At 57.6% G+C, this 18,461-nt stretch overlaps 2 protein-coding genes across 2 annotated transcripts in view; one reads left to right on the top strand and one right to left on the bottom strand.

Moving 5' to 3' along the window:
* The first annotated feature begins 547 nt into the window (after positions 1-547).
* PIMREG (PICALM interacting mitotic regulator) lies at positions 548-5,542 on the top strand. Its single transcript, XM_045824480.1, has 5 exons — positions 548-620; positions 1,152-1,477; positions 3,084-3,379; positions 3,903-3,998; positions 4,605-5,542. The coding sequence occupies exons 2-5, from the start codon at positions 1,187-1,189 to the stop codon at positions 4,636-4,638; spliced, it is 717 nt and encodes a 238-aa protein (XP_045680436.1). The 5' UTR covers positions 548-620; positions 1,152-1,186; the 3' UTR covers positions 4,639-5,542.
* A 166-nt stretch (positions 5,543-5,708) lies between these two features.
* PITPNM3 (PITPNM family member 3) overlaps positions 5,709-18,461 on the bottom strand; it is an 85,432-nt gene continuing 72,679 nt past the window's right edge. The window contains exons 16-20 of the mRNA XM_045824442.1: positions 18,187-18,335; positions 17,793-17,942; positions 14,583-14,766; positions 11,193-11,321; positions 5,709-9,753 (exon numbers count right to left, since the gene is read on the bottom strand). Coding sequence (XP_045680398.1) covers positions 9,451-9,753; positions 11,193-11,321; positions 14,583-14,766; positions 17,793-17,942; positions 18,187-18,335 — 915 coding nt within the window. The 3' untranslated portion in view covers positions 5,709-9,450. The remainder of the gene's footprint in view (positions 9,754-11,192; positions 11,322-14,582; positions 14,767-17,792; positions 17,943-18,186; positions 18,336-18,461) is intronic.

Here is an 18,461-nt window from a genome sequence, read left to right as displayed (position 1 = left end):
TTAGGGGGCAGGACGTGGGTGGCGTGTATGGGGAACACAGAAGCACAAAGCTCTGTCTCAGGAAGGCAGAGGGTCAAAAGGGAAGTTTGAAACAAAACCTCCCCGGGAACTCAGGCCCCCAAGTTCTTTGTGACAAAACCACTGAGACCTTCAGGCAGGATGGGAGGGGGTCCCTAGACGCCCCGGACCCCTCCCCCACCCTCCGCCCTGCCCAGTAAGACCAGCCTGACCCTTCTGCAGTTCAAGGAGGGTCCCCGGCGGCCTAAGGCTAGGCGTCCGGGAGGTGGCGCTAGGGCCAGGCTTGAGGGCAGCCGTGGATTCCGGTGGTGCGGGCGGGACCCGGGGACACTGAGCGGCAGGCGTTGTCACGCGACACCCAGCCTCGCGGACTTCCTTTAAGGCAAGGGATGAATGGGAACGACCGGGCAAATCTGAGAGCAGGATTCACAGCAGCAAGAGCAGAGAGCCAATGGGATCCCTGGTGTGACAGCGAGGCAGGGACGGAGCCAATCAGCTGTGAGGACAGAGCCAGGGGAGGGATCCGCGCGGAGTTTCAAAAATCCGCTGGGGTGGGAAAGGCGCATCTGTGCTTGGTGTCTGGTGAACGTGGGAGCTTTTGGGTGAGTGCAGGCCTGGGCATAGTGCAGCTTCTCTTCAGAAGAGACCTGGGACACGGGGGCGAGGGGTGTCTAGTTAAGACAGGCATGCATGTGGGGCGTCTGGGTATTGCAAAGGGGAAATCGGGGGCTCTGGCCAGCCGGCCAGGGTCTAGGCGGGAGCGCGCTGGGTCAGGACGAGCTGTGAAAGAGACGCTGATCCTTCGCTGGGCCCACTGCTGAGGCTTGAAGAGGGGCGCTCCAGACTCTGCCTCCCTCCGCGCCTGAGGCGAAGCTGGAGAGGAGGCTGAGATGAAGAGACAGCTGTTTTAGACACAGCAAGGCACCCTAGAAAATGCCTACTAGCCTCGTTCAGCCTCTGCCCTCTTCTGGGTCTCACTGACTGTCCCCACCTTTCAGGAAGCACCCTCCTTCCCATACCCACAGTTGCCAAGTGCACACCCCATCCTGTTTCCCCTGTACACAGGGTCTCTGTGGAGCTTGGGAAAAGGGTGGAGAATGCCTTGCTGACCTGCCTTTTGGCCTCCTCCCCAGGGTCTGGCCGACAGAACAGACTGTTGGCCAGGCAGATGGCCTCTCGGTGGCCAAGCGTGGGGGCCTCCATTCGCAGGAGATCTCTGCAGGACCAGGAGCAGCTGGAGGAGGATGAGGTGCAGCCTGCGACTGGCCGTCTGGAGACCCCCAGGGGAGCCCTGGGCTCCCTCTGCAGGCAGTTTCAAAGGAGGCTGCCCCTGAGAACAGTCAGCCTCAACCTGGGGGCAGGCCCCTCCTGGAAACGCCTAGAAGCCCCAGAGCCAGGGCAGCAGGGCCTCCAAGCTGCAGCTCGCTCAGCTAAGAACGCTTTGGGTGCCGTCTCCCAGGTAACGCTGACCACGTCCAGGTCAACTGCTGGACAAGTGCTGCCCTAAGGAGCCCCCAAGCACATAGACTCCATAAAGACAAGGGCTTTATTCGTTCAGTGCTGTGTCCCCAGCACCACGAATAGTTCCTAGCACTTAGTAGGCACTCAGCAAATCAATGAGTGAGTGAATGAAAACAGTATCATGGAGAAATCATCCCCAGATGAAATCGCAAGCAGGTACCCAATGATGGGAGGGGCCCAAAAACAAGTACAGCCAGTGAACCTTCCCGGATGAGGTGATTCCACAGAACTCACTCTAGAAAGGGGAGGAATGAGGAGCATATAAGACAGGTGGAATAGTGTGAGTCCAGACTCAGAGCGGAGGGAGAGTAAGAAACTGAAGAGTGCGGGCTAGAGCTTAGTTTTGGAGTGGCCAGAGAGCAAGGTCGGGCAGTGAGAGGGGGTCCATGTGCCCAAGGTGCTAAGACACTCCCAAGAGATACTGGTAGTCTTGGGAGCCAGTGGGAGAACTTACAACTGGGTAGGAATCAGGTCTAATTAGCATATCAGACCTTGTTCTTTAGCCACTTGATAGAAAAAGAGTTAGAAGCAGATTCTCCCCTGAGTGGGGCTTGGGGGCCTGGACTACAGAGGAGCGAGCAACTTCAAGAGCTGCTCAGAGTGTAGATTGGGGCAGGGAGTGGGGGTTGGTGTCAGATGAGACATGTGGGCAGAGAGCTATCACTTAGGTTGGGTGTGAGGTGCCCAGCGGACTTCCAAGTGGTTGTCTTCAAACCTGGAGTTGGAGATGTATGGAGGTGTCACCTAGAAAGGATAGAGGCCATGAGAGTGAGGAGACCTCCAAGGAGAGAACTGGGGGCAGGAGGCGGGTTCTCCTTGGTGTCTGATTGGGAATCTGAAGTAATGTGAGAAGGGAGATGTTTCTGGCCCCTGAGCCAAATGTTAGCCCTTGTCCAGAAGGACCTATGACTATTTTAGAGATGAGACGGGGTCGCCTGTCCAAGGTCGCAAAATTCACCCAACATAACTTGGGTCTTGCTGTAATGACTCTGGACTCTGGTTTGCCAATGCAAAGAGAGCCTCGCTGAGGAAGAACCTTCACAGCCATCCCCTGCTGCTGTGAAAGGCTCAAGAGCTAGGGCTTAATCCTGTGAGCGATGAGCAACCATAGACAGGCATTGGGCAGCTGACTGTCATGATCAGAACAGCCCCTGAGAAGGATCTCTGATCAGTGTGGGGGATGGGATAGAGTAAGACCAGAAGCGGGGGACAACCTATCTCACAGTATCCTGGGGGGTAGGCTTTGCCCTTGAGTCTCTGGGTCAGTCTGTGTCCCAGAAGAGGGTTTGGATTTAGGCAAAGGGAGGGTCTATGAGCCAGAGTGGTTCGGCTGCTGACCCCTGCACTCATACCCTGGGGCTCTGAACGGGGTCCCTGCAGTGGGCCCATGTCACATGGCATCACACATACCCCTCACCCTGGAAACTAAAAGCTGCTTGTGTGTGTAGAACAGCTGACAGGTGGAGGGTCCGAGGGATGGCTTGGAGACTAGGGGGCCTCGCCCTTGGCTTGTCTGTGCTCACATTCCCATATACCTGTCTCAGAGAATTCAGGAGTCCTGCCAAAGTGGCACCAAGTGGCTGGTGGGAACCCAGGGGAAAGGCAGGAGGAGGAAGAGAGAGACACAGAAGGGCAGCAGCCCTCCAGGTCGCAGCCTAAGCCAGAGGAGCACCCGACTATCTGGACCCACCCTCGGTCGCTCAACTCCTGGCCCCTGGGAGAGGGAGTATCACCGCCTCTCCACCCAGATGGGCCCACGTGCCCTCCCGCTGCGGAGGTCCAGGAGGGAGGCTGCCTTCCGGAGCCCCTACTCCTCTACAGAGCCCCTCTGCTCCCCCAGGTAAGCGGAAGAGCACCTTGCCCCCAAAGCACTAACAGGCCACAGGGGTTTCTGAGCATCTCCTGGGGCTGCCTGGAGCCAGGAGCACCCTGAGCTGAGTCACATCCATGTACTGTCCCAGCTCTGTCCCCCGCTAGTCAGGGACCTGGGGAAGTCCTTCTGGCCTCAGTTTCCCCATCTATAAAAGGGAGAGGTGGGCTTAGCTCTGCTATATCACACCCTCCCAAGCCTCCTAGTGAGCCTAAAAGCCATTTGGAAGCCATCTTGAGGCTGAGACTCAAGTGGGGAACAGCAGAGCTCACTTTTTTGCAAGATCACCTGTCCTTGACCTTCACCTCATGAGCCTTGATCCATCTGTTCTCCACCAGCTGCTCCAAGTTGCTCTGATGTCACTTCCTGGAGAGAGGCTATGGGGTGGTAACCTGCCCCCACAGACCCCAGGCTGCAGTGCTGGGTTGGAAGGGGCTCCTGCCACAGATTTCCAACTGGTCACTGGTGCCTGTGGCTTTTTTCTTCTGCTCAGTGAGTCTGACAGTGACCTGGAGCCTGTGGGGGCAGGAATCCAGCATCTCCAGAAGCTGTCTCAAGAGCTGGATATGGCCATTGTGGCTGAAGAGAGGTAAGCTGTCTCCCATGCTTCAGAGCGAAATGGTGGGAGGGTCCTCCTTTTGTCAGACAGGCCTCTGGCTTCTGCCCACTGTGCAGCCCTGGCTAGTCCCACCCTTTCTGTGAGCCTCAGTCTCTTCATCTGCAACACGAGATGGCACAAAAGACCCAGATTGGGGTCGTGGTTAGGATACACCCTAGATACGCATGGCCCTCTGGGCTTTGGGCCACCCCCCCATTTGTGCTTCAGTGGAACTTCGCCAGGCTGGGTACCTGCTTCCCAAAGGACCTGCCCTGCCTCGAACGCTTCCCATGGCTCCCTTGTGCCCTGCCCATCCATGGAATTGGCAAAAGCTGCATGGCTGCTTGCAGCTCCTGGTCTGTCTGCTCAGGACCCCATCCCGAGGGCAGAGCCTGGGTCTGGGGCTGCCATATCCTAGAGCCATGTGTACATGGCCGTGATGGGCTCTTAGGCGGGCCCTGTTGGCTTTGACTATATGCGAGTGTGCTAAGTTCCCACCATGCTGCCGGGTGTGGTCTTGTCTGGCCCGAGTTGAGAGGGTCCCTCAGAGCCTACAGCACCCAATGGCATCTGTCTCTCCTGCTTTCCCATCTCTAGCGGTGACATGACCGTTTCTCTCATCCGTGACTGAGGACAGTGCCTTCAGGTCATGCCCTCCTCCCGAGCATCTTTCTCAGCGTCCTCTGCTTCCTCCTGTCCTCCTCCTACATGGGCACATACGTGTATTTGGAGGCACGTTAAAGAACCGAGTCTTCTGGAAAAACCCACAGAGCTTATGGCCAGCAGAGCTGGAAGTGCTCAGTCTTCCTGCCAGCTCGGAGCTGGAGTTGCTCACCTTACCAACCCGCCACCTTCTAGCCCCTCATCTGGGGGGAAGTGTCCTCAGTTCCCCTGTCCTGAGCACAGTGAGGGGCATGAACGGAGCTCTGTCTTGCAGGAAGCAAGCCATATCTCACCCCCACGTCCCCACACCTAGGGTCCATGCTCCCCTTGAGTTCCTGGTGGAAGCCCCCAGGACTTAGCCATGCCCCCTGGGCCACGTCTGAGCCCAGAGTGACCACCTGCCCCAGTCCAAGAGTGGCTAGGGGAGACCCCAGAGGGGTAGGGGGATTGATCACCCTGCTCCCCTTTTGGGCTTTGAGATGCACCCCACACTTGGGCCTTGTGGTTGTCTCTTTTCCAACATGAAGTGTAGGCTATAAAGGTGTTTGAGCACGCTGAGCTGTGTACCCGGGAATGGGGTCTGCCAGGAGTCACCGTGTTTCACCTGTGTCCCAGGCTATTGGGAACCAGCTCCCGTCCCTGCACCAAAAGAAGGGATTGGAGAGATTCTCCGGCTCTGAGACCCGAGGGCCCACAGGGACCTATTTGTGTTCTCAGCTCTGTGGGTGGCAGGGAGAGCAGCTCTGCTCATCAGCAACTTCTGCCCTTTGTAAGTTATTTAAGAAATCTGCTTTGTCATTTTAGTAGAAAGAAAGCAGTGTGTAACTTTCCTCCATAACATTGCTTTTCATAATAAAGACTCTCTCTCTGCATTTGACACCTCTTCTCTATCACCACTGCCCCCCACGCTCCGGTCAAGGTCTACGGTTTGGGGCCTTGTTCCCCTCACCCACCCACCCCCCAAGGCAACCAGCCCCCAGCTCCGGGAGAACAGGAGTAACAGGAAAGTTTTCTCAGCTTCATTCAGAGCAAAGCACATTTTAAAGGCAAATAAGGTTTTTATTTCGGTGACGTTTAAGAGTTAAAAACCAGCTCACATCAAAATCAAGACCAGTTGTAAAAATCTTTTGAACTCCATAATGCTGTTTTTTGTCTTGTTAGAAATCTGATATTTTACGTTTTCATTTCAAACGGATTTTGTACAAGGCAGCCATGAAGAATATAATAAACCTTTTTCACCACAGAACCAGCCACCACAGATAATACTGAGAGTTACACACTTAGGAACAGTCAGACCACGGACAAGACTGGACAGGCTGCCACCACTGAGTAAACAAAGAAAAGACATGGGGTCCAAGGGCAGGGGTCCCCATGAGTGAACCACCCTCCTGTCCTGTACCTCCTTGGTGTCGCCTGCCATTCCTTGTCCCCACAAGAGTGGGGTTCAACTGATATTTCTCCCAACCATTCTCTTGGTTTCTTAGAAAAGAAAGCAGGACCCAGACCAGGCCTTGCTGCTTGCACATAATCCTAAGTATAATTTTTAAGAAAGTCCCCCACAAGCCCAGAGGGAGCGGAAGGAGGGAGGTGACTTCTGGTGGCTGAGCTAAAGAGAAGAGGTTTCCAGCGCACTTGGCACCCAAACCCCCAGGGCTGGGCAGGAAAGTTGGTTGTTTAAGGCGGGGTCAGCCGTGAGGCTCCTTCGCAGTTAGTTGGGGGTGGGGCAGGGCCCGAGAGCATCTGTGCAAAACCAAACCACAGCTGGACTCTGCCCCTGGCCCAGCTGTCATTAAACGTTGATACCACCTTTGGTCTGCAGGACACTTCTGAGCATGGGCATGGGCATGGGCTCCAGGTGGGAAAAGGAGTTAAAAAGCCAGGAGACTGTGCCTTCCCTCTTTCACACTCCCCATAATTTCTGGATGCTGGGGCCCTAACACGTTTGTTCTCTCCGGCCCAGTAACCAGGCAGGAGGACCATTCACCCAAATACATGAAAAGTCTCCTTTTTCACTTTTAACATTTTGTGGAGCCTAAGGGAGAAGTCAAGCTGTGCCGGATAAACCCAGGATGCCAGAAGAGCAGGACCTGGCTGCGGGTGCACCCTGACCCCCAACAGGACGAACAGAGAGGGAGGCGGCAGGCAGGCCCTCTGGCAGGACAGCCACCAGGCTGGGAACAACAAACATGCCAAGTGAGAAACAGGGCGCTTTGGTCAGGCGGGGAGGTCTGTGTTCCAGCTCCTACGGAAGGGCTCTCTGGAAGACAGCCAGTCAGGGTCACAGAACCGCCTGGAGACAGGCAGCAGCCCCTCCAGTAAACAACACGACTGTGTTTTTATCCAACACAACTGGACGCACAAAACTGAACAAACCAGTAGCAGAGAAAGTGCATGTTGGTTGCAGTTGCCATGAAAGCAGAGCTGAAACCTGCTCCGAGTCCAGTCCCCGCACAGAGCTGCACAGGTGCACTCACGCGCCCCCTGACGCTCCTGCAGCGACCGTTCGCAGTGTCTCACTGCGCACCTGCAGCCTCGCAGGTGTGAGTCTGCAGAGCTCCAGGGCAGGGCTCCAAAAAGGAAGGGGTGTGGCCCCCCGCTAGGCCCTGCACCCCAGCTCCAACCCCCACAACCACAGAATTCTGCTCACATGGACTCAGAACTCCCCAGGGTCCTGGTGTGCGCTCTCTCTCTTTCTCTCTCTCACTCCTGCTCCAAGCCTGGGGTTCTCAGGAAAAGCAGAGGGGATCAGACAAGGAGAGAAGTATCTCGGGCTAATTATTTCAGCATTTGAGAGTAACACATGAGTGGCTTCTGCAAAAAGGAGATGGTGGAGTTTCTGAGAATCAGATTAAGTCTGCCCAGGTGTAATCCTGGGTATATTTTGGAAAGGACGGGAAGAATTCAGGGTGAGGTGGCTATGCCACACGAGCAGTGCCTTATGGAGAGCCGAGAAAGACTGAACTGCCAGGAGGAAGGACCAGAGAGGAGGCCAGGTGATCGCCCTCCCCAGCGGAGCTGCCAGCCCTGGGTGCTGCTGTAATGCAGATACGGGACCGAAAGTGAAGCAGAGACGGGCAGACCGGTCTGCCAGGCAGACGTGGCAGGAGCGGGCAGACTGGAGAAGACACATTTCTAGTAGAGAGAGCAGGGCTGGGGCTGGGAGCCCGAACCCCTCCGGCCCCGGCAGGGTGCCCCATTCACCAGCGGTGCCATCCGCCCCCACCAGCAGCTGCCATGGAGGAGGACACTGGTCACATGGGGACTGCAAGAGGTAGACATTGAGCAGAAGCGACACTGAGCTGACACAGGTGCCTGCTGTGTATACAGATGTCTGTGCCCCAGGGCGGGCTGGCCCATGACACAGAGCTGGAGCTGAAAGAACTGGGCCGCCTCAGGGGTGGGGGGTGGGGGTGGGGCTCCAAGGCTGGCCTGGGCTGCAGGAGACCAAAGCCCAGGCTACGGGAAAGGCTTTGAGGGGTCCCAGGAGAGCTAAGCCCCGCCAACCTCAAGGGATGGCCCGGGACGAAGTTATGGGCACCAAACCAAGCTGAGTGGCGGAGGGGAGGAAAGAGAATACAACAGTTTGAGCCAAAACTACACGCACCCCCAGAACTCCAGGACCTCAGCTCTATGTCTTCCAGGTGCCCAAAGGGAGAAACAGGTCTGGGTGGAGCTGGGGAGAAGGAGCCGATCGATGCCCTCTGGGAGGACGTCTCTATCCCTGGGACACTGGGTTTGGGCATCAGTGAACATAAACCTGTCCACGGAGCAGGGCCCCTGCCCCACATCTCCAGGGGCTTCCTTGGAGGTTGGGGGGACAATCGCTGCTCCCCCCGCCCACCCGGAGCGCTCCTCTCTGACTGCGGGGGAATAGAGCTCACGGGGCTCTCCAAGGAGCTCTTCGGCCTGAAAAACCTCCAGGGGCAGACAGCCTAGGAGTGAGAAACTCGCACCAACCTGATTTCAGCCGGGGAGACCCCTGGATGACATAAGGAAGGCAGGGCCCAGAGAGAGCAAGCAATGGGCTCAGGGGGCTCCCGAGCTAGACCGGAGCCCGAGGCCACAGCCTCATGGGGGAGGGCACCAGGCAGGACTCCGGAAAGAAGCACAGCAGTCCTCCAGGGCCACGGGAGAATGGTGAAGATTCTGAGGACAGGAAGGCGAGGCATGAACGACTTCGGGAGGACGGGCTGTCAGCACCAGACCCGCCCCGCTCTGGGCTGCGGACAGACGCCTGAACGCAGGGCGAGCCCAGGGGGCGTCCCCGCGCTCCCAGAAAGTGGCCACTTTGCCGCAGGAGAGCCAGGCCCAAGATGGTGACTCAGGACGTCACAGGGAGGGCAGGCACAGACATCACTCGCCTCTCCACCTGTCTGCCAAGAAGCCAGCCGCCGTGGATCCCTGGTCTGGGGCCTCTCCCTTGAGGGCCTGCCTGCCGTTACTGCAGAAGCCCGCAGAGCTCAGAAAGGAGGCTGACTTTGTCAAACCTCCTGGCAGGCCTGCACCCCAGATCACACTGACATCAGCCCTGACTTGGGCTCGAAGTCGCAGGCACGAGGGAGGCAGCAGTGGCTGCACTGAGACCCCGGATATCTCATCCCCTTGCAGCCTAAGGAGCCCCCAAAGGCCGGGTAGGGTCCCTCCCCACTGAGGTCAGACACTGCTGGACAGACACGGGAGGGAAAAAGCAGGAAAAGGCCTGTGCCGGGGAGAAGGCAGCCCTTCTGGTCCCCCGCAAGCAGCCTGGTAGGGCCCCCCTGCTCTGCGCACAGCCCGGCCCTCAGGGCACCGACTCAAACTTCGGGGGCCCGCGAGCCCAGCTGAGCGCTGGCAGGGGCCGCTCGTGGTCCTTGTCGGACTCCGGCTGGCTCTGGGCCCGCTCAGGCTTGGGGTTGGCGGGCGGGTCTGGTTGCTGCACGGACATGGTCCTGCGCAGGTGGTTGCGCTTCCGCAGGAAGTCCGGCTGCGCATGCAGACCGAAGCTGCCCTTGCGCAGGATCATCCGCGAGTTGTTCTTCTTGGGGCGCGATCGGTGGCTGGCTTCCAGCGCGGCCAGGTGGGCAGCATAGCCCTCGCTCAGGAACTGTGGAGGGAACGGGAGTCAGGCCAGCAGGGCTGGGACAGGCCCCTGGGCCGGCCGCCCACAGCCCAACATCACCTTTTCTCGGCAACGCGCGCTACCCTGGGGTCTCCAGCTTCTCCGTGGCACCCCCAGGAAACTGGAAGGTCACTAAGCATTCGAGCCTCCCCCTCCTGCTTTGGACAACTGAGCACTTCTGTCTGTACCTGTGGGTTGTTCCAGAACTCTCTGATTGTAGACGGGAGTGAAATTCCCATCCTTGTCACTTTCACGGCAATCCCAAAATGGAAGTCTCTCCCGTCCAGCATCCACCTTGCACCCCATGGCACTTAGCCATCTCCTGGCCCCCACCGCCACCCTGCTTGCCCAGCCTCCCCACTGGGCGCTCGGATGCTGCTGGAAGTGGGGGCCTGGACCATCGCTAGGCAGACTCTCAGGCCTCACCACAGACCTAGAGACTCGGGATCTGCATTTAAACAAGATCCCACACAATCCACCACCAAGCGCATTTCAAGTGTGAGGTCAGCGCTGTTGCAGGATCCCCACGCTGGGCTCCTTCCATCTTCTGATCCTCACCTGCTGGTCACTCCCAGAGTCCACGCTCAACAAGCCCCCAAAGATCATCACCTTCCCTTCCATCTGCTCCTTCAAGCTGCTTCTCAATGCCCACAATGGCACCAGGTCACCAAGCCAGCAACAGGGTGCCACCCTTGCCTTTTCATCCCCTCGTCCTGCACACCTGACCCGTTAGTGACCAAAGCCGGTCCATCCTGCCTGAAAATGCACCGTAGACCTCCGACTTCTCTCTTCCCTTCCACTGCCCTGCCACTTCCTCCCACCCCTCCCCTCTGCAGCCTGAGGGCCTCTCTGAATCTCAAAGACTTAGAGCCCCAATTGAGCTCAGTGCTGTCCAGCCCCCCCCCACACCCTCCCACATCACACACAGACAAGCTGTCACTTGCAGTTCTCAGAATATACATGTTCTCTGTCACCTCCTGACCTTTGCTTTTTCTGCTGCCGCTGTCATAAATGCTTCTCCAACCTCAGGCCCTTCTAGGACAATTCCTTCACACTCCTGGAAACAAGCCTTGCCCCGAGTCCAGCTGAGCCGCTCCTGCCTGGGGCCCCACAGTCCTCTGTGCTCCCCCGTCACATTATGGCTCTTGCCACACTGTGCTGTCATTGTCTGCAGATCCTTCCATCTCCCTACTAGACTGGATGACATGACATCCAGTTCCACCAGGGACTCTCCCCTGCTCCCAGTACAGGACCCACTTCAAGGCAGGTGCCTGGTAGTATTTGTTGAATGATGAATGAATGAATGAGTGAATGAATGAAGCAGATGAAGGAATGAACAAATAAAGGAATAACCACCTACTACCCCTTACCCTCTCCCTGGCCCCCAGTGCCCAGCTCCCAGCCCCAGGCCAGCCTCCACCCACCTGGCACTGAGTCTGGTACTTCTTGGTGGGCCGGCCCACAATGAAGATCTGCGAGGGGGGCAGCCCCAGCACGCTGTAGACGGAGATGTCCTTCGTGGAGCCATAGGCAGCGCTGATTTTGATGAAGCACTAGAACAGAGGGCAGCTCGTGGAGGGACAGGCAGGCCGTCAAACCACCCCCAGAGGGTTCCTAGGCTGCCCTGCGAGAAACTCCCACTGGGAGACCCTGCATCCACACACTGGAGAACCCAAGCCGGGGGCCTAGCCTGCAGTGGCTGCCCTCTTCACCCCAGCCTGCACCCCAGCCCACACCGTTAGCTGAGCAGCATGGATGTCGAATATCGTAGGTCAGGTAACCATGGGGGGAAGCATTCCTTTGTGGACCAGGAACCTGGGTGCCAGGGTTACACATCAAGGGCCAGGGCCACAGCCACTCTGTCTGGCCCCGAACGCTGCGCTGTGCACACTGCACCAGCCTGGTGCCTCCCCAGAAGCCTCGCTCCGGTTCAGAGAACTGCCCGGCATTCCAGGGGCACCTCCAGACCCTCAGGGTGAAACCCACCTCCCTTGAAGCGCTCACCATCTCGGGCTCCTCACTGTGAGCCCCCATCAATGTCGTCTTCTTCTCTCCCACCCACTCTCCCCCCAAGTTCACTGGAGACTTCTGGCCCCAGGTCACAGCTTTGCTTCCTCCTAAGTCCCACCGTCACTGGGATACCTTTTTTAAGGTCCGCAGGAACTGTCACCTCCCAGACTGAACCCGGAACCACCCCCTCTGAATGGTTGCTTTCCCACACTGACCCTGCTCCTTCCCTCCAGTGTCTCTTTCAGCCTCTCTAGCCGTATCCATCCCTGCGTTCTCTGCACACCTCTCCTGCCCCACCCCTCCTCACCCTGCCTGGCCTCCCTGCAGCCTTCCTGTGCTCCCTGTCCTCCACTTGCGTTCTCCAGCCCCTCTCCTCCTCCCACCCCAGCCTGGGACTCCTCCACACCCACCTTCTCCATTTCTATAAGCTGGTTGCGAAGAGCTTCTGGAGAACCACATGGCTCTGGCCCCACACATTCTTTCTGCTCCCAGCCCTCCGAAGAAACTCCTCCTGACTTTTACTTCCCTCCCTGAGCTGCTACCCAACCCTGGATGTCAAGGCTAAGAGAGGGCTTCCTTGGCCCACCGGCCATCTCCCATTAGCTGGGTCATCCCCAACTGCCTGCAGCCCAAAGGAAGGCGCAGCTTCCCTGTCCCACCTCCTGATTCGCCCCAGCTCACTCCTGCCACTTCCATCCTGCGAGGCCATCCCCAACCACACTGCCCCCTGCGCCCCACCTGCTCTGCTCCTCCCCCCACTGCTTCTGCCCCCTCAGCCCCCTCAGGGGACCCTTCTTCACTGAGGTCATCAGCGTCCAGTCTTCATCCTGAGACCACTTTTCACCAAACCGCACCTCCTCCTCCTCCCTGATACCCAGAAGCTGCTCCCTCCTGGCCTCCCCTCACCCAGCTGTGGTTCCCGTGCAGCTCTGCCTCCAGCTCCCTGGGGGCCCAAGGCAGCCCCTCCTCACCGCCCGCCCCCCCAGGGCTCCACTGACTTGCTTCAGCTGTGGCCTGCGCAGCTCGAGCCCAGTGGCCATGCAAGCCTCAGCATGTCCACAAACGAGGCCATCTGCCTCCAGCCTGGTTCCCTTTCATTTCATTCATTATATTTTGGCTGCCCATCCTGTGTCATCGTTGCCCCAGATGCTGGCAATGTACTGGTGGCAAAACAGACACCAGCTCTGCCTCCATGGAGACTACGGTCAGTGGGGTTAGCAGCACCTCGACAACTCCTGGTCACTCCAGACAGAGGCAGAGAGCTCCTCACTCCCTCCATGAAACCACCACGGAGTCCTGACGATTCTACCTCCGGACCTGCCCACGCCTTCCTCTCCATTCCACGGCTACCGCCCAGACACTCTCTTTTCTGGGCAGAGGCTGCCTAACTGACCTCCCCGCCTCTGCTCTTTCCACCAGTCTGGTCTCTGCACAGCTGCCAGAGGGATCTTTCTACAGCCCGAATGAGACACTGCCACTTTAAGCTCTTCCGGGGCTGTAAGCCCTTCCACGGCCACCTGTTGCCCTTCAGCAGAGTGTTCACGATCTGGGCCTGGCTTCTAAGGTTTTCAAGACCTGCCAACCTCAGTCCCTGAAGACCTCTGGGGCTCAGCCCGCAAGTGGCCTGGGTCTGACCCTGCACCTCATCCTGCAGCTCTGAGAACATCCTGGGCTCCTCCTACCTCAGGGCCTTTGCACATGCTGTTTCTTTGGCCACCTGACAAACTCATACTCATGCTTGAACACTCAGCTCAAAAGTTCCCACCTCCTAGAAGCCTTCCCTGCTCTCCCCAGGCAAAGCTAGGTCCTTTTTCCTGTTTGCCCTTAGGGCCTTTTCTAATTACACTGGATTTACAGGTCCTTCTTCCTCTAGATCAGGGATTGAGAGACTTTTCATGTGAAAGACCAGATGGTACAATAAATGTCTTAGACTCAGCACTCTGCTGCAGATACTCCACTGTTCCACTGCAGCTCAAAAGCAACCATGAGCAACACACAGTGAATGGGTGTGGCTGTGCTGGAATGAGGCTTTATTTATGGACTGAAAGGTCAGTGTCATCTTTTCTTTCACATGTCAGGAAATACTATTCTTCACTTGGTTTTCCCCCCAACCATTTAAAAGTATAAAAGCCACTTGTAGTTTGAGGGTCATATAAATTAGGCTACAGGCCAGGGTCAGCCCCTGGGCCAGAGTTTGTCAGCCCCTGCTCTAGCTTGGTGGCCCTCAAAACGTTGTGAGCATCAGAATCCCCTGGAGGGCTTCATGAAACACAGATTGCTGGGCCCCTCCCCAGAGGTTTGGATTGAGTGGATCTGAGGGAAGGCAGAGAATCTGCATTTCTAATGAGCTCCCAGGGGTGCTGGGCTTCAGGTCCTGAGGACACAGTGTGAGAACCACACCACAGCTCTAGGTCAGAGCTCCAAAGAACACGTCCCTTGTTCTGTTCATCTCTGAGGACAGGGTGTAAAGCACAACAGGCACTCAGGTGTCTGCTGAACAAACAACCAAGCACAGAGACACGAGTGCAGGTTTCAGGGTCGGGAAATACAGGATGAAAGTCCGACTCTGAGATCCTGTGTGAGTTGCGAGCCTCACCTTTCCCACCTGTCCCTGAGGGTCATCAAGGGCCCACTGAGATCTGCTGAACGTGCTTTGCACACTGGCCACCGCTGCACGATGGGAGGTGGTGGGAAAACGGATGAGGGCCCACTGGGGTTGTGGGAGGAGGGAAGGAATGAGGAGGGGGTCCTGGAGGTCGCACACCCTCCCAGGCAGAAGCCCCCTCCCAGGGCCGGACACTGACCTCCTGCACGAGGTTGCGGAGGAAGATGGCCTTCTGCCGCAGTGGGTCGTGCACCAGCCCATCCGAGAAGAAGATCATGCCCTGTGGGAAGTTGTGCTGGGACAGCCACGACACCACCCGCTGCTTCTGCATGTCCGGCCGGCCCGTGATGTAGAGGATCATGTAGCCCAGGTCCTGCCAGTGCCTGGTGAGAGGGCACTGCAGCGTCCAGCCCAGCCCCAGCCCGGTGCCAGCCGCCCACTGCCCAGCGGCCTGCCCCACCGGCTGCCTCCCTGAGAAGCTGGAGGGGCTGCTCCAAGGAGCACCAGGGACAACCAGAGGGACCCCCAAATCCACACTCCCGGGTGAGCCCTGTGGGTCCTAGACATTTCTCTTGGATGGCCCACAGGCACCGCGTGCTCACAGCCACCTGACCCTGACTCCTGAGCACTCTGTCCTGCCCCCTTCTCTGTGATGCAGCCGATGTAATTCAAATTCCCGGAACCAGAGACGAGTGCCTCTGATTCCTCCTCATCCCTCCCCCATCAGGATCGTTACCCTGCCCTCCACACTGGCTCATTGTAGGCTCACTTTAATCCCTTTGGGGCTCAGGGTCTGAACCTCATCTGGGCCATTACAGGAGCCTCCTGGCAGGCCCCTTGGCCTCTACTCCCTCCACTGCAACCCAACCTGGGGCCTGCAACCTTTGGCAGGTTACTCAACCCTCAGGGTTCCAGTTTCCCCTCTACAAAGTGGGAATAATACTAGCAACCACCACGCAGGTCATCCTAAGAATGAAATGAATTAATCCCAAATGTTCCTGGCATGCTGTGCTCTCTTCAGTTGCTTTACTATTATCCTCTGTACTGTTTCCATGGTGATGTTTGTATATCACAAATCTAACCTGATTATTTCTTTGCCTAAAGCTATCCCTGGCTCTCTAGTGCCCTGAAATCATGAACTCTCTCCTCACTTGTGGCCCTCCATGCTATGCCCCTGAACCTGACCCCCAACCCAGTCACAGGAAGCTGCATAGTGGTGCAACTCCTGCTGCACAACCCTCCCCTAGACAGCCTTCATGGCTCTGTCTCCTACGTTCCCATCCTCCCATCTTTCCAGGCCCCCTCCTCCAGGAAGCCTTCCCTTCTTCCCAAGCAGACTCAGCCTCTCTTTTCTGTGTTCTTACAGCACAGCTGCAAGTGCTCTCTGCTGACGTCATGCAGCATCCTGGGTACAAGAAGTCAGATAAGCCCAGACCTGTTTGGGAGCTTGTGGCACTAGCCACCAACTGGCTACTATAGAGTGGGTGCTTCCAAATCTGGAAAATGACCTGAGAGATTTGGGGAAGTTTCCCCAGGTGTCACCTTGGGGTCCAGTGATCTGTGGGGGAGGCCCAGGTGTCACCCTGGGGTCCAGTGATCTGTGGTGACAAAAAGCAGCTTCTGAGGAGCAGCATGGTTTGCAGAGCACCACAGGGTCCCCAGGAGCCCATGGGAAGGAGGCAAGGGCACTGGAAGGGTCCCCAGAGAGGAAGGGCCAACCACAGCCTGCCTTCCCGGCTGTGGGGTGCTGACTCGGGAGGAGTTGGGAGAAGATGTTGTAATGGGAATAAACAGCCCAGACTACAAGGGGGAAGTTGACACCCGAGATGAGATTGAGCTTGTCTGTGACCTGTCCCCACAGGGCTACTGGGCCTCGTGAGGTCAGCAGCCTCCTCAGAGCCCCTGGCCAGGCTCATCCTCCTGCCCCAGAGTGATCACCGCTGCTGGGTGAGGCAGGACCGCCCCTACCCAGCACCAGGAGCCCCCAGGACCCAGGACCTCTACCATTTTGGGGTTTCTGATCACCTGGAGTCCTGGATCAGTTCCCCATGCCTGTGACTGCTTTCCCCACAGCACCATGAGAGTCCTCCTGCTGGGATCTCTCTCTGCACCAGTGCCCAGCAGAGCCTGGCTCAGGAAAGGGTAGATGGAGGCAGGGGTGGAGGGGGCGAGGAGGGTGGGAGGAACTAAAGCGGGTGCTTCTTGCTTTTCTATTGGGAAAACCTTCTGCACCCCTCCCCCTCTCAGCAATGCACTAGCCCTGGGAGGAGGTGTTTCCAGCCACACTCCTGCCCTGTCCTAAATTGTTCTCCAAAATCCAACCTCCCTGAGCTTGTCCCACCTGCTCTCCATGCATGCTCTGCTCTTCCCTGAGCTCGTCACCTTGTGTCCTCCTTCTTGGCCTGTCTAAATCAGTAGATATTCTTCTTTTCACCTTTCTCCATTTGCTCATATTTGTACAATGGCATGATTGGAAATACATACATATATATCCTTCCTTCAGGGGCTATCTCAAATGCTACCTCTCCCAGGAAGCCTGCTCTGCTTTCTCCAACTAACTGGAATAGCTTCCATGTCTCAATTAGCCCTGCACATTAGCTAGTGTCAAATGATGGCCCCTCAGTGAGCCAAGGGTCCCTGTATTCATACCTGTATGTGGCCCCTTGCCCTTGAATCTGGGCTGATCCTGTGACTAGCTTATAACCAATGGAACGCAGTAGACAGGGCACTGTGACTCCCGAGGGTGGGTCACAAGAGGGCTTGCAGCTCCCACTCGGGTGTCTGGGAGCCAGGGGAAGCCAGCACGCTGTACAAAGTTGGAATAGTCTAAGAGCTCCCAGGCTAGGCCCAGGGAGCAGCCGTGTGGAGAGACAGAGTGACCCAGAGGAGCTACAGACGCGTTCAGACGCCAGGCCTCTTGAACACCCACCCAGCTGAGTGGAGCCCAGCTGACCACCAGCCCGGACCCCCTTCTGACTGAAGTTGCTAAAGAGACCCCACAGGAGAACCTTTCCAAAGAACCCAGTCAATCTGCAGAACTGTGAGACAGAATAATAAATTATTATGTTAAGTTACTAAGTTTGGAGCCATTTGTTACACAGCAAGAGATCATCAGAACAGGCCAATTTCATTTTGACTGGGGTCAGAATGTGCGAGACCAGGGCCGGCTCACTGTGGAGAGAGCTGGGATGGTGTTAGAATAAATGAGGAGCCGGGGCCTAGAAAGCGGCCGGGAGGACCTCAAGGACACTCAGTAAATTAACATTGGAGGTGAAGCCAGGACTTGCCGCTCCTGGCCCAGAAGCCAGTGGGATTCCTAGAGGAAACCAGAGGAAACACACCCATGCCCCCTGGGTCTGCTGGCTCCTGCTCAGGGGGCACACGTCCCTTGCAGGGGGGTAGCACTCACCGGACAACGTCCACTGCCCCTGGCCGGACCTTAGGGTCACTTCCCATGATGGACACACTGGCTGCAAAGGACCCGTCGATGCTGAACACCACGCACTCCATGCCGCGGGGCAGCACCGTGAGGTAGCTCATCGCGCAGGTCTGGTCACCCCTGGAAGGCACCGCCTGGGGTCAGGAGTTGGCCTGAGGCCAGAGGTCAGCACCACTGGGGACGGACGGAGCTCCGCTGGGGTCCAGGGTCAAAGAGAACCTGGTGATGACCTTGTCATTTCTCTCTGCCCACGGACAGGATGAGGCCCCACAGAGAGCACCGAGGACGCCGTCCTGTGGATAGGCTGGGCTGGGAGGGCCACGGAAACGGGTGGGACCACCACGAGAGGTGTGCCGGGTCTCACCTGACGACCATCTTGACGGGGTAGACGCCCACACCCAGGCGCCGGGGCCGCGGCACGCTGTATGTGATGCGGCCACTGCTGTTGGTGATCTCCGTGTCCAGGTGCACCCAGCGGCCCGAGGACGGCTCCGCCATCACCAGGATGTCCACCTGGAGGCAGCGAGGGGGCCAGGGGACTCACTGACGGCTGGGGGCAGTGGATGGCTGTGCGCTTGGCTTAGGGGCTCGGCCAGGGGACGGACCCTGGGCTGGAGCGTGGGGTCCTGCCTGACATTC

This window comes from Phyllostomus hastatus, unplaced genomic scaffold (assembly GCF_019186645.2).
Source record: "Phyllostomus hastatus isolate PE091 unplaced genomic scaffold, TTU_PhHast_1.1 phas_scaffold_55, whole genome shotgun sequence".
Lineage (NCBI taxonomy): Eukaryota > Metazoa > Chordata > Mammalia > Chiroptera > Phyllostomidae > Phyllostomus > Phyllostomus hastatus.
This window is presented reverse-complemented; position numbering and strand designations above follow the sequence as displayed.

Excerpts from the sequence above, each read along its gene's own strand:
- PIMREG (XM_045824480.1), top strand. The coding sequence starts at position 1,187 with ATGGCCTCTCGGTGGCCAAGCGTGGGGGCCTCCATTCGCAGGAGATCT. Across the intron at positions 3,380-3,902 it reads GAGCCCCTCTGCTCCCCCAG|TGAGTCTGACAGTGACCTGG; the intron begins GTAAGCGGAAGA and ends TCTTCTGCTCAG. Across the intron at positions 3,999-4,604 it reads GCCATTGTGGCTGAAGAGAG|CGGTGACATGACCGTTTCTC; the intron begins GTAAGCTGTCTC and ends TCCCATCTCTAG.